Here is an 18,742-nt window from a genome sequence, read left to right as displayed (position 1 = left end):
TCAATGAAATTGTTAGCCATCAACTGTCAATGTTCAGGAGTTTAACATTTACACGGAGAGGCTTGATGTCTTCCTTGCTTATCGTAAGAATGGAAAAAGTGAGTTTGAGAAGGTTTGGACAGTCATCAAGATGTTTTAGATTGTTTTCACTTGGACAGGAAAGGGGGAACTGGGCTTCTCTATCAACAACCAGCTCATTGTTGAAAACATGAAGGAAGAGTCGGTTGTGGCACAAAGAATGGTGTGTGATGCTGTTGGTGGTGTACTTAAAGTATTGATAACAAAGCCAATGCTGTCCAATGCCCGTGGTGCCAGACAAAAATATATGCAACACTTGCCCTAAGTTCTTGCATAAGTGTACGAACCCTGTGCTAAACTAGTGTATTGTCGGTCTGATGGTGGTGTTTAAAATTAGTTTTGTTTGTATTCCCTGAGTACCGGTACTTGATTTGTGCCTCCTTGTTTAGACTCTTAGTAACATGACTATTAGCAGCAACTTAAGGCAAGTCCTTGATGCGAGGAAAACTGGATTTTATACATGAAGGCACAGATCAAATTTTGTTGTGTTGCCTTCCGTTGTTAAATGTGATGATCAATAATAACACACCTGCACTTAGCTCTCTGGCTCGCTTCCAGCGGGCGTGACAAAAACATGCTTTACACAGGGATTGAAAAGTTAGTAATACATTTTATTCTTGGATTTTCAATACAGACACAATACAGGTCACCTGTATCAATAATCGTATCATTAAGAAAACTATCATGGTTCACTGTGCGAATCAATAAATCTGCACAGCCCTGTAGATGAAGGACTAAACCCCCAGCTGAAACTCAAGATTTTTAAGGGAAATAAAAATAAGTCCCAGATTAGAGCTGTCAAAGCAAGCACCTGGCCTTTAGAAAGTATGGAAGAAAGTGAAGTAATTTCACTTTGATTGTTTATTTATACATTTATGTTTTGAATGTCTATTTATTTATTTATTTATTTATTTATTTATTTATTCTTCCAGAATGAGACTCCGGGGAAGAAAAAATCTGAGCCAAAATCTGTGTCAAAACAAAACTGCGCGCCTGGGAAAACAGGATCTCCTGCAGTCAAGCCTCAGCCCAAGGTAATGGAGCGCTTCGCTCCCCTGCACTAGCAGCTCCAGCAAACCTGCACAGGTTCCGCAGGGCGCACTGCCTCGGGGGTGACACCACCACATGTTAGTTTTTGCGAATGATTCACATGTTAGTTGCCGATTTGAAGAATGCATTCTCGGCACAGCTGAGCCCTTCAGAAAGACTGACAGGAGAAGATTCAGTGAAAATGTAAAGTTAAGTCGTCAGTTATCAGACTACTGACAAGGCCAAGACTTTTCTGATGATGAAACTTCTGCGTATCAATGATAGACCAGACCTGTTGCCACAAAAATCTTGGGCCTACCATTAAATAGATAATACATCAAAATTCTCCCTTTTTGTATTACACTATGTAACACAATTTTTGTTCCTGGGTAGTAAGTGTTATTTCCTAATTGCTTATGCCTCAAAAGTATAGAAAATGGCTATTATTCCCCACAAACTTTGCTTTTGTGACCAGGACAGTGATATTTTGAAATGTACCTATTTCCAATGAGAAAACGGGCGAATTTTCGTTCACATAAAGTCAGAAAAAAACAACATATGAATCCAAATTAACATGTATTTATACTAAAGTAATACAAAAATGACTACAAAAGATTTAGAAGTGAGTAGTTTTTCGAGATTTACGATTATACTGTAAATCACTTTCACGAATCAGCCCCCAAATGTAGTCTCCCATCATGTTCTCGTTATATTGTCCTTGGTAGCGGCGTTCAAAGTCCAGTATATCCTGGTGGGAGTGCTCGCCTTGCTCTTCTGAGTACGCTCCCATGTTCTCCTTGAATTTATCAAGATGAGCATCAAGGATATGGACTTTGAGGGACATCCTACAGCCCATTGTGCCGTAGTTCTTCACCAGAGTCTCAACCAGCTCCACATAGTTTTCGGCCTTGTGATTGCCCAGGAAGCCCCGAACCACTGCGACAAAGCTGTTCCAAGCCACTTTATCCTTACTAGTGAGCTTCTTGGGGAATTCATTGCACTCCAGGATCTTCTTTATCTGTGGTCCGATGAAGACACCGGCTTTGACCTTTGCCTCAGACAGCTTAGGGAAGAAGTCTTGAAGGTACTTGAAGGCTGCCGACTCCTTATCTAGAGCTCTGACAAATTGTTTCATAAGGCCCAATTTGATGTGCAGTGGTGGCATCAGCACCTTCCGGGGGTCCACCAGTGGCTCCCACTTGACGTTGTTCCTCCCCACAGAGAACTCGGTCCGCTGTGGCCAGTCCTGCCTGTGGTAGTGCGCCTTGGTGTCCCTGCTGTCCCAAAGGCAAAGATAGCAGGGAAACTTGGTAAAACCGCCTTGGAGACCCAGCAGGAATGCCACCATTTTGAAGTCTCCTATGACCTCCCAGCCGTACTCCTCATACTTCAAGGCGTCCAGCAAGGTCTTGATGCTGTTGTAATCCTCTTTGAGGTGCACCGAGTGAGTCAGGGGAAGAGACGGGTACTTGTTACCATTATGGAGCAGCACGGCTTTGAGGCTCCTGGATGAGCTGTCAATGAAGAGGCGCCACTCATTCTGGTTACAGGCGATTCCGATTGCCTCGAACAGACTGGTCACATTGTGGCAGAAGCAGAGCCCATCTTGACGGGTGAAGAAGCTGGAAAAAGGTTGGTGACGCTTCCTCTGATCTACGACTTGCACACTTTCATCCAACAAGTTCCACTGCTTGAGCCTAGACGTCAAAAGCTCGGCATTGGACTTGGTGAGACCAATATCTCTAATCAAGTCATTGAGGTCTTTTTGGATCACTGTCCTGGTCACAAAAGCAAAGTTTGTGGGGAATAATAGCCATTTTCTATTCTTTTGAGGCATAAGGAATTAGGAAATAACTCTTACTACCCAGGAACAAAAAAAAAAAAAAAATTGTTACACGGTGTTATCATTCATTGTATAGCGATATATTTCAGTTCATGAGATTTAAAGAAATAAAGCAAGTTTCCTATATTACAGTTCAGAAACGTGTAGCTGCTTCATAAAACCGTGTTGATGTGGAGTGGATACCAAGATTAAAATAGACTTAAAACAATACGATTTAGGTACCGTTTCTTCCTTGCGAACTGGAATTTGACACGAAACAAACATTAAGGGTAAATTTGTATTGATTTATTTGCAGAGTGTCAATAACTTGAATGAATTCTCGTTGAAACATACCTACAGTTTCCATGGATTGGCCCAACATGCTGCTGTGGTAGTATTTCTGGTAAAGAAATACACTGCATGGCCTAGGGGGTATTGGGCATGCAGCAACAATTTGACCTTCATCAAGGAAAAAAAGTCTTGGACCCCAATGCCAGCTCTTGTCTAACATGTGTTTCTATTTACAAAGATTTCATTCAGCATTTTAGAGGTGTTCCTCTGAAGTAGCATTAATTACAGTGTATGACCACGGGTTGTTCTATAGTTACATTGTAGGCGGTGAGGAATTACTGGTGTAATTATAGTGTAAAAATCTGTTTCTTTCCATTACATTTGTTTACTTAACATACATTTTAACTATGTATCTATCCTGTTAGTGAACTTACATTTATGAAGTAACAGAACCGCTTAAGACTATAGTGCATGTCCTTAAAATAAATTGTGATGTTTTTAAAACTGAATAATGACGTAACCTCTGCAGCCATTAAACAAGTACAAGCACAGTGAAATCCCTCAGCCAAAACATGATTCCTCTGCCAATATAGAATTTCCAGGTGCATTGGGACGCATCATCCAATAAATTAAATGTCAGGAGACAAACACAGGATAATGGAAAGCATGCTAAATACAGTAACTCGGATAAAAAAAAAAAAATGATAAAAGTACCGTCAAACTTTATATGCCAGTGATCGTCGAGGAAATATATACAGGCATTCATCCATCCATATGTTCAAAATGCAAATGAGTATTTAGTAAGACCAGAACTTATAACCACATCACTCGCAGGATGCAGTTTTTTCCACCTTATAAGTTTCGATATGCATACAATGGGTGAAAGGACATTCTCCTACCTAAACCCTTGTCTTTGAAATGACGTTCCACCCTTGTTCATGCAAACAGAGTTGTCCTTCTCGTTTGCACGTAGCTAGCCCCAGTGCTGTGTGGATTTTGAAATAGCTGAATAATAATAATAATTCTGATGTTAAACTACTGTTACAGTTTGTTCACCGCTTAGGTAGGACGTGGTCTTAAATGGCACTTTATAAATGAAATGCTGTTGTTTTTCAGTGTGGTCACTATAGACAGAAGATTCTTCTCCAGTGATGTTCATAAAGAGAGGTTTGACTGTATGTAACGTGACACACAAGTTTCAAAAGTCAGTATTCATTCATATCCCAGAGATCTGGTTTGTCACCCATGTTATCTTTTATAAGTAAACGCTCCCATCACTGCACTATATGTAAAAAGTTCAAGTCACTCGCTTGCTGCAAAAACATGTTGAGAATAAAATCTTTGAATCATAGCAACAACAGACTATGATGCAAACATGTTAATATACATTACAACAAGCATGCCATTTATCTTTGTGTCCTTAAAAGTATGGAAAACTCCAGGTTGGGCCCTAATTTCATTTTTTAGGGAGGTAGGTAGGAGCGGCTGGCAGAGCCTTGTTGAAACTCGATTTTGAGGCGTATGTTTTCTCGGTCGTTTCAAAAGGGATCGAGACGGCATTTCATATGCTCCGTGTCTGTGTGACGGAGATTTCTTTTTGTCCAAGTCTTGTGAAAATCCGTGCTGTAGTTTATAAGTTACAAAATCTCGAAGAATTTAATTTTGACAAATTAGTCAGATGTTTTTTTTTGCGCTAAAATAACTCAAAAACGGCTGCGTGTTTAATAAGCACCATATCTGGCAGGTGGCTAGTACTCATTGGCTAGGAGTGCCTTTTTTGGAACTGAACAAATGTATAATGTATTTAGCGAGCTATTTTAAATTATTCTTCACACGTGCAGTTTATTTTTTGCTAACTGATAAGTTATGCATGTGCAGTCGGGCTCCGCCACCAATAGTAAGTTAGTGGGTATTCATCAGTTTAGTAATTCTCTGTGGGTAATTTAATTTGAATTCCTTAGGTCACTTATGTCTTGTGGATCGTGACTATCCATTTCATTTTTTTACGACTTATTTTAAAAAAAATGTAACGTTTCCGACCTTAACTCAGTCTGTGAAGCTAAACCCCGGATACACTACTATGATTGACAGCGCTGACTCCAAAGGGGACTCCAGAAATTGATGTTGCATCGAATGAAATTGTACCACTTTTTAAAACATTAACAGCCGAGATATTTGTCAATATATATTTAGTTTATATGCATTATATACACTTTAACACATAAGCATAAAATATCTATATTGTTAATACTAATATATTGTGTACGATAACGTATTACAAAACAATATAATGTGCATAAGAATGAATATTACCAAATGTTTGAGGGTTTGTTTCTGAACACAACAATTACGTAATAAATTGATCACAAACAATTATGGATTTGCAGCATCTGACTGATCATTTATGTTCAGAACCCTCCTGTGTGAACTGACGCACGATACATACAGTATAGCTGTGAATACACGAGGGGAGCTGTATTTTGGGGGGGGGGGGGGGGGAATAAAGCGTTTTTCTATTTATTTATTAATTTTTATTTGTGATTTACCGCAGCGTTTTGTTTACTTGTTGAAATCCCTAGTTAACAGAGTTACAAGTATCAGGGAGGTCCTGTTGTTTATGATTATTAGGCTATTATTAGGCTATTATCTTGCTTATACTAAGCAATAAAATGGTTGAATCGATAGTGTGGAAATGTGCCGTTCTCTTCCTAATGATGCCATTTGAATGAAATTTACATTTTTAAAGGTATAAATATAAAGACATTTATGAATATATTAATGTTATTAATAATCACAGATAGCTAGCCTAATATAAACGTAACTAAAGTATTCATGTTTTAAAAAATTGTTAAATGTAATAGCCTAATAATAATAGCTTGTTTTATGTATGAGAAGTCTATGGATCTACAATCTAAATGGAGGGATCTACTTTCCATTGCATAAAAATAACATGTTTTAAAAAAGAATGGATATTAAACAAAAAAAAAATAATAAGTTTTACTTGATGGTAAGAGCTGACAATTCCGAAAAAGAAAGGAAATTGTCATGTGAGGCCTCCACTGCACCCTTACCTGACCCAAGTTCTGACAAGGCTTTCCAGCACACACTGCTTCACTGGTACAGCAGGTGGGTTCACTTCACACAACATGTGTAGTCACCAGTGGGTTGCTGAGGATTCAAAAGTTCTCTGAAACAGCCTAATAGATATCCTTTAGAAGTTTAGAAGAGTCACTATCATAAATGGATAAGAAAGATCTATAAAGTTCATGGGTTGATTGGTTGGAAAATGCTTGTGTAACATATTATTTATCTCCTTTCAATGATCTCATTACTACGGAACCCCTAAAGGGACATGGTGTAAATTAAAAAGGGAGGCTACTGTCTCATGCACACGACTTACTATCTCATCAGCACGAGATAGTAGAGTAAGTCGTCTGCCCTACAAAGTACCCTCCCATTTTAATTTTTACACCATGTACCTTTAGGGGTTTCATACATTACTATGCCACGCATACATCAGATTTGTTTTCTAGCATATCAAACACATGTTTTTATGTCCTTCATAAACAAAACCAAAATAAAAAAGAGAGAAAAGCTGAAATGGTTGACAGTTGTAAATCTGTGTATACTTGGAAAAGTACACAATAAATAACTTGTCTCACTCCTCATGTGTTAATATTCCAACTATTCTAATTAGCTATTCCAAGTCACATATAATTCTATGACATCATGAAATCAACCATGGTTGTTCTGGTTTTAGACCTGACCTCACCTGCCCACTGGTGACTACACAAGTTGTCTGAAGTGAATCCACCTACTGTACCAGTTAAGCAGTGTGTGCTGGAAAGCCTTGTCTGAACACTGGTCAGATAAGGGTGCAGTGGTGGCCTTACCTGACCATTTTTGGGGGAATTGTCAGCTCTTACCATCAAGCAAAACTTATTTTTTTGTGTTTAATATACTTTAAGTATTTAGATCTGTCAACTGTAAATCAGTCGCCTACACAGTGGCAAGATGTATAGATACAGATATATAGATAAACCGCTTTGTCCATTCTTCCAAATGTGCACAGTTATATATACGTCTTGAGAGCTGTATAGCCAATGAGTGCCTTTGTTCAAGATGTCCCCACCCTTAGCTGGTGGGGTCGGAAACATGTAGGTCATGGACATCTTCAGTACTTTTAATGATGCTGATAGTGACGTCGTCGTGGATGTGATTCAGAGCATGTACCAGTGCTATAAAACACACACACAATAAATGAGATGAGTTTAAAAAAAAAATAAAAAAAATAATCTGCTTACACTTTTTTTAAATTCCAAACCTTCTGTACACTGAAAGAGATCATTTACATGTTCCAGCAATAACATTTGCAAGTGATGCAAGTACTGAAACATTTCCCAGACTCATTGACATTAGGCTACTCCCAAACACCCTAACTAAACGTCTGGTTCGCATAACATACTGTTCTAAAACACCGCCTTATGTTTCATGTTTTAATGTCAAATGTGGTTTACAGCAGCATCATAAACATCTTTTTTTTATGTGATCACGGAAACATTTTCAATAAGGAGAATGTTGGAAAACAAGTATAACACGCATACTATACTGTAGTACATTCGTTATCCATGACATCTTTATAAAGATATCAGATATTTGGGGATATGAGGACACAGGAACAAAACAAAGGTTTAAACAAAACCCTAGCCACAAAACAAACTCTTCAAAATAAACAAAATAGCACCCAAGCTATAGCTATCGCTGTGCCACCTTTGTACCTCTCTCTTTCTCTGTCCAACACTCATCCACACTCACCAGCAAACACTCAAAACCATGTGGCTGTGTAAACAGTGGCCATCTTGGTTCCAGACTGTCCCTTCACCAAGATGGCCACCAAACACTCACTCACTCACACACCCACACCCGTGCACCTCCATGTGCAGAGCCTGTGCTCTGTCACAGGGACTTCATGATTTTAAAGTAAGCATGTCTTTATCATGCAGCCCCCTCCACAGTTGTAATTATAGGATGAGTGTCCGTATGAAAAGTGTACCAGAATAGAAGTGTACCGAGGTCACATGGGCAGGCTCCTCCGTTGTATTTATCCCGATTCTGATACTAAATAAATAATTGTGCTTTTTCCCACTTGGAGAGGCGGTTCTTCCTGATGTAAAACTCTAAACATACGAAAAGGGTTTATTCCAATTCGAGACCTAATGTAGAGCCAGGAATTGTATTGAATGTAGTTTGGAATATGATATTTGAATTGTTTATACACGGTAGACATTACAATTACAGGTTCCGTAGCTGCTGGATAAGGATACACTTGGGTTAGGATACACTGATTAATACCTTGCTTTTCAATATCATTGAATCTTTCAACATTCACAAAGCTGAAGAGACCTCTTCCAAAGGAGAACCAGACACAAGAATGTAAAACTTGTATGTCTAGTAATTACCCCCAAAAAATACAAGCAGCAAATTATCACTCATTGAGTGAATCATCCATTGCAAAAAACATTGCCATGCTTGCCTCCACAAAGAGGATCTGGGAGACACTGTAGCTGAAGATGGTCTGCCACCCCATGGCGCCACACTGCACAATGATGCTACTGTTTGGGTATTGGCATTGTATGAATTATACATTGTGCAGAATGACGCTACGTTTTTGTTATATTGACTGTATTAGTAGTCGTATCAGCTTTTATTTGGCCAAGAAAATAAAAATGTAGAGGAATATATGAGAGTCCAGCGCAAGTTGTGTTTATACATTCTTACAGTAATGCTAAGTACAAGTTCATGGGTTTTGCAGGTGAACTAAAAATGTATAATTAAACTAATCAAAATAATAATAAATATGAATTCTATTCACGTGACCATTTTAACCAACAAAAAGCTTATTGTTTAGGTGTACATAAACAAAATGTTTAAGAATCTTTAACAATACTCGCATTAAGCAGTGCAGAATGGCCCTGGAAGGAATGCCGGAAAAAAACCCTACAAAATTCATTTTTGCACAATTTGGCCGCGTTGTATATTAAAAAAAAAAAAAAAAGGTAAATACATTGAACTGCTGTATACGTAATTTAAGACAAAAGTACTGTAATATCTAGAATCCTCATGAACTTCTAATGAAGATAGACACCTCCCCCACTGAACTTGGCTCAAGTAAAGTGGGTACCTGAGGGAACTAAAGATACAATGCCCTGTTACAGTGCCACCGCCTGTCATTCTAAGCCCGCTGCATACAAATGAATGAAAACTTGGTAACGCGAATTTATACATTTACTTTCAAACTAGTACCATAGCTTTCAGGGCCAATCTCCATAGTTTAATGCCAGTCCTATCCTCTGCCTTCTTTTAACACTTTAATTTGGACAAACTGTGCAACAATATTGCTTTCCTGTGATGATAACACAAGTCCTTCACTTACAATACTGGGTAGAGTTCGTCCTGGTTATTCTATCCCCAGGCAAGATTCAAACCTGTGACCTTTGGTTTACAGAACCTCTTTAAACTGTGATGCATTCGGCAAAGCCCCTTTTCTTTATAGTGATAAAGCAGCAAGTTTAACTAGCTTCAAATACCTCAACAGGTAGCCATCATTACAGTTTAAACCATGCTAGACAAATTCCTGCTTTTAGCAACATGTAATTGGGAATAGCTAGACTGTGCAAAACAAGTTGGACGATAATTGTTTTCTGTTTTAATCCTCTGGCCAATCTTCAGATTTGGTAATTCTGTAATAAGTATGCTGCAGTTTAACTGCAGGGTTAGTTCAGCTACAGGAGATCAGAGCTCAGGGAGCGCAAAACCTTATCCGACTGCACCCACCCCCACCTCCATGCCGACTTTGAAATTGCTGTTATCTTCTTGTTTGATGTCGGGTTAGACTATATATTAAATGGAGCAAAATAGTAGTCTTTGAAAGATGAGTTGTCCTGACCGATTTCAAATTACCTGGAAATGATCGCATTGCTTTATAATTGCATTTTTTTCCCTGCCCCTCCTGAGGTCTGCTTCTAAGTTAACCAGTACACATGACCCTCACCCATGTCTCTGTGCGAGTGATCCAGATGACAAAAATGGGGATCCCCAGATATCTAAGGTGATTTGGGGCACACATGTTTTCAGGGTGAGGATGCATTTTCCACTGATATTATGGCACGGATATGGCTTGAGAATGTAATGGATTCTGAAATGGTCATGGTATTAAATGATAGCGTGCCAGTGAATGTCAGGCCCTTCATATCTATAATCACTACTTGCAGTATCTGTCTGTCAGCTGTTTCAGGTACACAGCTGTCCTTTTGCAGAAAAAAGAGGCTCTTTTGGAAAAAGGCACAAAACTGGCCTGTTTGGCATTCGGCCAAAGCCATATGTTTTGGCGGACGTGTGCAAGGCTGTGTCCTCTAATTTGATTCTCTTTGATCTCTGATGAACATGTCAATTTGTAAACGGGTAAAAAAAAAAAAAAATATTATAGCCATTTAAAGCACCAACTAAAAAAAAAAATTCTTTAGTTTTCTATATATATGTATTTAGTGTTTGTGATGACTGGAAGTGGCAGCTTAATGCAGCGGTGAAGGTACTGACCATCCAGAGACTTCTGGGCTTGATGGCAGCAGCATCCAAGTCTGGTTCAACCACAGGGTCCGGCACCCTGTCTTTAGACCGCCACCGCATACTCGCAGTATCTTGTCGCTGTATGCAGGCTTTCTCGTGGTGGAAACAACCAGCTCATCTGTGCTTGGGCACAGGTCTTGGCTGTGTCACACAGAGAGAAGTGGTGACTACTGTTGCTTCCAACCTAGGTTGGGGCACTGCAGTGGCTTGGGGGTACAGGGAGTGTGGGAACCCCCATGGGAGGGTGTGGCAAAGTGGTTTGCAATACACAGGTTTAGAAGTGATGCAATGCTTAAACAGATGACAAACAACAATGTTCACGGTCCAAACAATTCTTTATTTGTTTTTAATCCAGGTCGTTTTGGCAATCGAATCTTGGTTATAAGGTATAAGGGAGACATTGATCAGTACAGACAACATCACAGTGGTGGCTTACGTCAACCACCAGGGGGGGTCTCCGGTCTCTCGGTCTCAATCGTGTTGCCCGGGAGCTTTTGCTATTGGCTCACAAGCACTTGCTTTCAGTAAAAGCAGTGCACTTGCCAGGGGTGAGGAACTGGGCGGCAGACCTCCTTTCCAGAGGGGGCCCCCACAGTTCGGAATGGCGACTTCACCCAGAGGCTGTGATTCGGGTGTGCAGAGATAGATCTCTTTGCGACTCAGTTCACCCATTGTCCCCACTGGTATTCCCTAGTGCAGAGCGGTCACCCGCTAAGCATAGATGTGCTGGCCCACAGATGGCCCAGGACTCTGCTCTACGCTCTCCCAAGTATTCTCAACAGCGAAATCCTGTTTGTTTTTTGCAGAGGCTAGAACTAAGGTTACTTGCCACACTAATCCTGCTCTTCTCTCTAAAAGCATTTCTGCTTTCCATATCAACCAGTCAGTGGAATTGGGGGCCTTCCATCCACCTCCTTTCCAGTCTGACAGGGAGAGAAAGTTCCATACGCTCTGTCCGGTTAGGACACTGGTGTATTATGTTGACCGCATCCAGAGTTGGTGGCAATCAGAGCAATTGTTTATTTGCTTCAGGTCTAAGTTCCACGGACAAGCCCTGTCTAAACAGCAGCTGTCAAGGTGGATTGCAGACACGGTAAGGATTTCATGCGATCTAGCCAACCTGTCCCAATCAGAAAAGGTCACTGGTCACTCCACAAGAGGCCTTGCAACCTCTTGGGTGTTATTCCAGGGCGCATCTGTCGCAGACATTTGCAACATTGCAGTATGGGCCACGCCTCATACTATTAACAGGTTCTACTGACCTGAATGTCATAGATCAGCCGAACCCTGGTTTTGGAACCAGAGTGTTAAGAGCAGCCACTCATTCTTCTCGTTAACACATTTTTTTTTAAAAATTATTTTTCCACTTTAAATCCTGGTGTAGTTAGTCACACAACCTTGCAGCATATACACTGCATGAGGGTCCTGCCTCACTGTACTGTGGCTATATGCCATGGATCCTCATCGGTTCTCAGCCAGAATGCTAAGGGCAGTTATCTTCCTTTTTAGTACATCTGCCGGTGCTGCAAGTCCTTCACTTGCGACAGCTTGGGTATTCTGTCCCATTAAGTAATGGTTACATTTCATGTAACAGCAGTGTGGAGTAGTGGTTACTTTACCTAGATTGCTCTAGTTAAAAAAAAAAAAAAAACTGTATAAAATGGGTAATTGTATGTAAAAATAATGTGATATCTTGTAAGAATTGCAAGTCGCCTTGGATAAGGGCGTCTGCTAATAAATAAATAATAATAATAATAATAATAATAATAATAATAATAATACTTGAAAGGGAACGTTAGGCTATTATCATAACCCTGGTTCCCTGGAATAGAAATGTAACCATTAACCTTCAAGGTCGCTGTGTTCACTCCAGTACAGCAGGCCTGGAAATAAAATGTCGCTGAGCCTTATGCGTAGGGGTCTACTTCAATCGCAGTAAATTTACGTATTTTTCATGGGTATGTTGCAGAATAAAATTAGGATTCCGCGGACATTTCACGGACCTGTTTAAACATTAAATAAACCTAAGTTGACAGTATTTCAGAGCACTGTAAAGCCTAAAAATAGTGGTACTTGCTTCCTTACTAAAACAGAGTGCTGTCATTTGTTAAAGGCAAGCATGCAGCATCCCCCTGCAGTTGACTTGCCCATACATTGAGACTGCACGTTCTGCATCCACTGAATTGGTTGGAAGTTAAGGCAAAGCTTTGCCAAGTTATACAGATGTGGAAATCGATTAGAAACAGCCCCAAAACTCGGTTACACAAGGGCATCTGGCATACTTTTAATAAAGGCAATTTATGCAGCACGTTAGTTGTCATATTATTTGTCCCATCCAATAATTTATTGTATCAGTACAGAGTCAAAACATAGAGAACGTGGCTATTCAGGTCTACAATTCCAACCTCGAAAAAGTAAGCAGCAGGTTAAAGCGAGGTGACTGTGGTGGATCATTTTAGTACTGATTTAACTTGCATACAGGAATACTTTTTGTCTGGGCTGACTTTCCAGTTTGTTTTCTGAAAGCTGTTTATTTTACGTTCTGTTCAGCAGCCTCTGTAGTAGCCTTTTGTTTAATGTGTGATTCTGAAGCTAAATTGCGATTGATCGTATTTTCTCCAAAGACACATTAAGATATGCAAAACAATTACCTCAGTCTGCATGTACAGTTTCTTTGGGAAATATCTTGAAACGATCATCAGCCGAAATATACTTTGCTTTTTTTGTCGTACATTTCTGCTATTTTACCTCCAATGCTGAAAACTAGATTTTAGCAACCTAAATCAAAACAGCACCAACTTTGTCCCACCCCCTACTGCACAGTACAGATCACATAAAAGCAGTAAAGACGCACTGATAGGCTGATTAAAACTGTCATTTGAATTGTAAACAAGAACGTTAACCGCTTTGGAGATTTTTTTTGTGTAAATGTTATTTGTGGACGTTTTTTGTTTGTTTGTTTTTTGTTTAAGTGCAATGTACACAGGACGGTGAAGGAATAAAAAAGAGTTATCTACAGAAGGAAGATCCGTAGTTTGCTACGTAGTTGATACGGTGTGCAGTAGTTCATTTAAACAAGGTTTCTTTTTTTTCCCTCTCCGTACTTGTTTGCATGCATTGGCCCCTAAGAGGTGAATTTCGCGGTGACACCTCAATTTCACGATTTCCGCGAAATCGCGATTTAGGTAGATCCCTACTTATGCGTCACTCATATTTATCTCCTGGGGGTGGAGATGACGTCTGACGCATACGGGGCTCTTAAAGGAACAGCTTTGACGTAAGTGCTCAGGTGATTCAGGCTATCAGAGATTATATTCCATTTGGTAATAGTTACATTTCTATTTCAGGGAACCAGGGTCATTGCAATAACCTAACGTTATCAATACATACAGCACATTACTCAGAAGTATTTTCAACACCTGGATTTTCTCATTTGTCTAGGGGACTTTTTGCTGTGGGATGTCATGTGCACAGACTTTGAGCTGCCAAACCCTGTACCACCATGTTGTTGGAAATGCATCAAACTGAATAAACTAAATTAAAGAGTGAGAGGTTGACAGTATCTGGAGTGAAGTCTCATATTTGCAAGCAGTGTATCTCGAGAATAAAAATTGCAGCGGTTTCATTTACGGCTAATAGGCACTTTCATCCTCATTTAGTTGTTACCGGTCTAGACTCATGTCATGCAGCTAAAATAAGACTGACCTCAAGGCGAAAAAACATTAAAGCTTCCAGCCCTGTGTAGATGAAAACCTGGTCTTGGGGACAATGAACTGCTATATATCCCTTCAATGGGATGTTTCATGTTCATAGAGCTGATGGATAATCCTGGCGCTGCTTCATGTGGGCCAGTGGACTCCCAGTGCCCTGACCATATTTACTCTCTTGTTTTGTTTTTTTTAGACTCCATGTGAGAAAAAAGAAAAGTCTGGAGCAACTACGAGCCTCAGTGTGAATGAAGTCAAGGACAAACTAAAAACCATGGTTAGCAAGGTAAATACTAAATATATGTATTTATTTGTTTGTTGAATTATGTATTTATTTATTCCCCCTATGCATACATTTTTTATTTTCATATTCTTACAACCAAAAAACAGAGTATACATTCCAGACATGGTAATGAGCCACTGCCTGTAAAACGAAAGTACAATAATGTATTTTATTATCTAAATGTTGTTGTTGTTGTAGTGCCATCTGGTCTTCTGTGTTAACTACAGTTAAGGTACAGTTCTGACCTGTTCATGATCTAAAAAGAGCAGCCTTCATTCAAAAATAAAGCCCCACACAACAGTGGTTGTACACTGAGACAGCTGTGAGGATGAAAACGCCCACCTTTTGTGGTCTCATCTTTTGGTAAACATTATCTCATCTGCTACATGATAAAAGAAACACAAAATTACTGTACTGTTTGTTTTTAAAGGGTGTTCTGACTTGTGTATATTTACAGTTTATCATGAATAATCATTTATTAAGCTTTTTTATTCTGTAAATTGCATCCATGTTGGCTTTTAAAAACAATAAAAGTAAGTATTTTAGAAAGTCTAAAAAAAAAAAATTGCTGCTTGTTTACGTTTGTGTTTTTCCAAACAGGGACATGCCCTACCAAAATCACAGATGAAATTTGCAAACTTTGCAAAATACACATACAAGATTGTAGATCAGAAGGTAAGTGTTTTTGAAAAAATGCCAGGCAACAGTGATAATTTAGCGTTTGATCATATTTGATAGCCAGAAGCATATCTCAGTGACAAGATCTTATTTTAAGATCACATATGCTTTTTAAATTCATATTACAGACATCTGTATGTATTTGCCCTGAACTTGATCTCTGACCTAATATGGCTTCCATATTTGCAGTAATGTAACCTTTTCAAATATACACATATTTTACATAGTGCCCTGATGGTCCATGTAAATCTGTCTACTGCAGTTCTTTTGATCTGGAGCAGGGGTGGCCAAGCCTGGTCCTGGAGAGGTACAGGTTCTGATTTATGTCCGTTCCCCCAGAGTTCTCAATTACTTAATTGAAACAATTGTTTTCTTAAATAGTTAGCACTAACATTTTTCCAGGTCTTTAGCCATTAATGATTTAAAGATACCCAGAAAACCTGCAGGATTGTGTCTCTTCAGGACCAGGGTTAGCCACCCCTGGAGTAGAGTCAATGTATATAGTCCAGTATTATTAACATCCAAACATTACTGAACTGACAGCACCCAATTGTTGCAGTGTGACATGTTCTAATGCTTGTTGTCTCACTTGAGATGGAGTGACTATAAAGATGTATCAAGCTGCTGTCTTCCTTATCCTGTAACTTTAAATATGTAAAGCTCCAAATGCATAATGTGCTCAGAACAATATAAGTGCCATCTTTAATTGTAAAATCAAGTAATTGAAATGCCTGATTTTTATTACTTGGCAATACAGCATCAGTCATGAGGTGTTTGGGGTATCCAAGACACCTCCAGTAGAAACTGACAAAACCAGTCTGTCCCACAATTATTATTATTATTATTATTATTATTATTATTATTATTATTTATTTCTTAGCTGACACCCTTATCCAGGGCGACTTACAATTGTTACAAGGTATCACATTATTTTTTACATACAACTACATTGTTTTTTACACTTTATTTTTACATACAATTCCCCATTTATACAGTTGGGTTTTTACTGGAGCAGTCTAGGTAAAGTACCTTGTTCAAGGGTACAGCAGCATTGTCCCCCACCTGGGATTGAACCCAAGATCTTCCGGTCAAGAGTCCAGAAGCCTAACCACTACTCCACACTGCTGGATGGAAATATTCTGTGAAACTAATTCTCAGCAGTTGTCAGACTTGGAGTGTAACCAATTTGCATCTTATCCCCCCATTTCCACTGGCCCATCGCTAGCTAAATAGGCACAGACAACAGGACTGACTTGTTAAATTAGGAAGAAAAAAACATTATGTACAAAGCAACGTCATGGCATCACAGATCTGTGCTCTGTTGGTAATACTTCTCTAACTTTCCTCCTAGGTAGTAGAAGAACTCTGGAACCATCTGCAAAAATTGAAAGCGGAGAAGAAATAATTATCTTGTTTTCTGTAACAAGAATTGTTTTGTTTATGTTTTTATTTGACTTTTTTAATGAGTTGTCATTATATGCCCTCGTAGACATGCATAACTGTATGTTTCCTCAAAGGAATTGAAAGTGACCGTGCACAACAGTAATACTTGTGGTCATTTTAACGAGGGTGTGCATAAACAAGTTATATAGATGTGTAGTATTCACTATTCACGCATACATATGTACATACATACATATAGAATTAATTCTACAGAAAAATTGATATGAATGGAAAATGTGATTTACATACATGGTCTCACAGGAATATACAACATGAATTTTTACCCACCCACCTTTCTAGTTGTTGCCATTTGGTCATGATAGTGAATAGGACCCGCCCCACCCGGGACAAATTCTTATTTCTTAATGTCACTTTTGCCCACGACTCTTAAAACAGATTTGGATATCCTAATCCCATTTGTTTTGCTGAGTGTTGTTCTTCAAGCCAGGATTGAGCCCTGACGGATAAGCAGGTGCTGTGGGCCGAGTGTATAGTATGGTTCTTTTTTTTCGGACTTGGTGCCCTACTTAACAAGTGAATAAAGAAAACCACTTTAATGTATTTGGCCACTGTGCTGGCTTGGATTTTGCATTTTGTTTGCTGCAAGTTTATTTTGTTTTGGCAGAGCATCCTACATGTCACAAACTATTCTAACGGCTCATATTGTACATTCATGGCAGCTTCACCACAGAGCAGGAGAAAATAGAAGATATTTTTGTATCCTATTCACTGGGCTAAAACTCGGAAACTGTAAAAGGTGATTGTAGTTTGTATGTTGTGCTACATTGCTGTTAAGAACAATTCTTGGGTATGTATTTGTTTCCCTTTTTATTTTATTGTATTTGTTTATGGTTTTGTAAAAATGTGAATGTATTAAGCAGTACATAATTACATATGGCTAATCCACTAACAAAGCCCAGTCATTTAGCATTATATCATGCAGTAGTAACAGTAATGTCTTGCAGAAGTATATTGCATGGTTTTACTAACTGCTAAGAACCTTGTAAAGGGTTTTTTTTTTTTTATTAAATTATAAAGGCATGCTGAAAAAAATAGGGTGACTTATTCTTTTAAGTGACAAACATAGTTTCATTTTATTTATTTACTCTTCTTTAAAATCAAAGCACCTTTTTTTTTTGGCTATTACTGAAATGTAATATTTGTGATTCGTAAACCCTTACTGCTGCATGTAATAGCAGGAGCATACCTGTTTGACTCACCGAGTGATAAAGTGGGGAGGAAGATTGTTCCCGTTCAGCTGCCATTGGGTAATGAAAACAAACAGACTGGTCTATTCGATAAAAAAGGATCTAGAGTTGAACATGGTAAAACTGGACAATGGAAACTTAGTGTTCGCTTTTTCCTAAATGGTAAGCAGAAACGAAACCTTAGCATTGATACTGTTCATGTTTACTCAACCGTTTTGTCTGAATGTTACAAAAAAAAAGTAATCAAAATATTCCAAACTACTGTACTCCTTAACTTTACTTTTGCAACTGTTTTTCAATTGATGAACCATTCAAAACTGATCATGTGTTTATTTTTATTTTTTTCTTGTAAACTAAAAGAAACAAAATGTCAAAGGTTGTGCTGTCCTTATTTTAATAACTTACCTTTCACATGTTTTTAGGAGTGACATCTATAATTGACATTTATTTATTTATTTTTTGGTTAAGTTTAGGAACAATTCTAAACATTTAGCACTTGGAAAACATTTAATCTGTTAACATCCCAGCTTCAGTTGTGGGCTTTTATGAGCTAATACAAAACACAAAGGAAGACATG

The 18,742-nt window shown here is 38.7% G+C and overlaps 1 protein-coding gene across 2 annotated transcripts in view; it reads left to right on the top strand.

Moving 5' to 3' along the window:
• The window catches only part of npm1b (nucleophosmin 1b), a 41,150-nt gene extending 22,610 nt beyond the window's left edge, over positions 1 to 18,540 (top strand). For both annotated transcript variants that reach the window (XM_059034059.1, XM_034918268.2), the window contains exons 8-11: positions 1,011 to 1,112; positions 14,750 to 14,839; positions 15,437 to 15,511; positions 16,866 to 18,540. In XM_059034059.1, coding sequence (XP_058890042.1) covers positions 1,011 to 1,112; positions 14,750 to 14,839; positions 15,437 to 15,511; positions 16,866 to 16,919 — 321 coding nt within the window. In that variant the 3' untranslated portion in view covers positions 16,920 to 18,540. The remainder of the gene's footprint in view (positions 1 to 1,010; positions 1,113 to 14,749; positions 14,840 to 15,436; positions 15,512 to 16,865) is intronic.
• Positions 18,541 to 18,742: the final 202 nt, after the last annotated feature.

This window comes from Acipenser ruthenus, chromosome 1 (genome assembly GCF_902713425.1).
Source record: "Acipenser ruthenus chromosome 1, fAciRut3.2 maternal haplotype, whole genome shotgun sequence".
In the NCBI taxonomy this organism is placed as follows: domain Eukaryota; kingdom Metazoa; phylum Chordata; class Actinopteri; order Acipenseriformes; family Acipenseridae; genus Acipenser; species Acipenser ruthenus.
The sequence above is the reverse complement of the archived record's forward strand: the minus strand, read 5'-3'. Positions and strand labels throughout refer to the sequence as shown.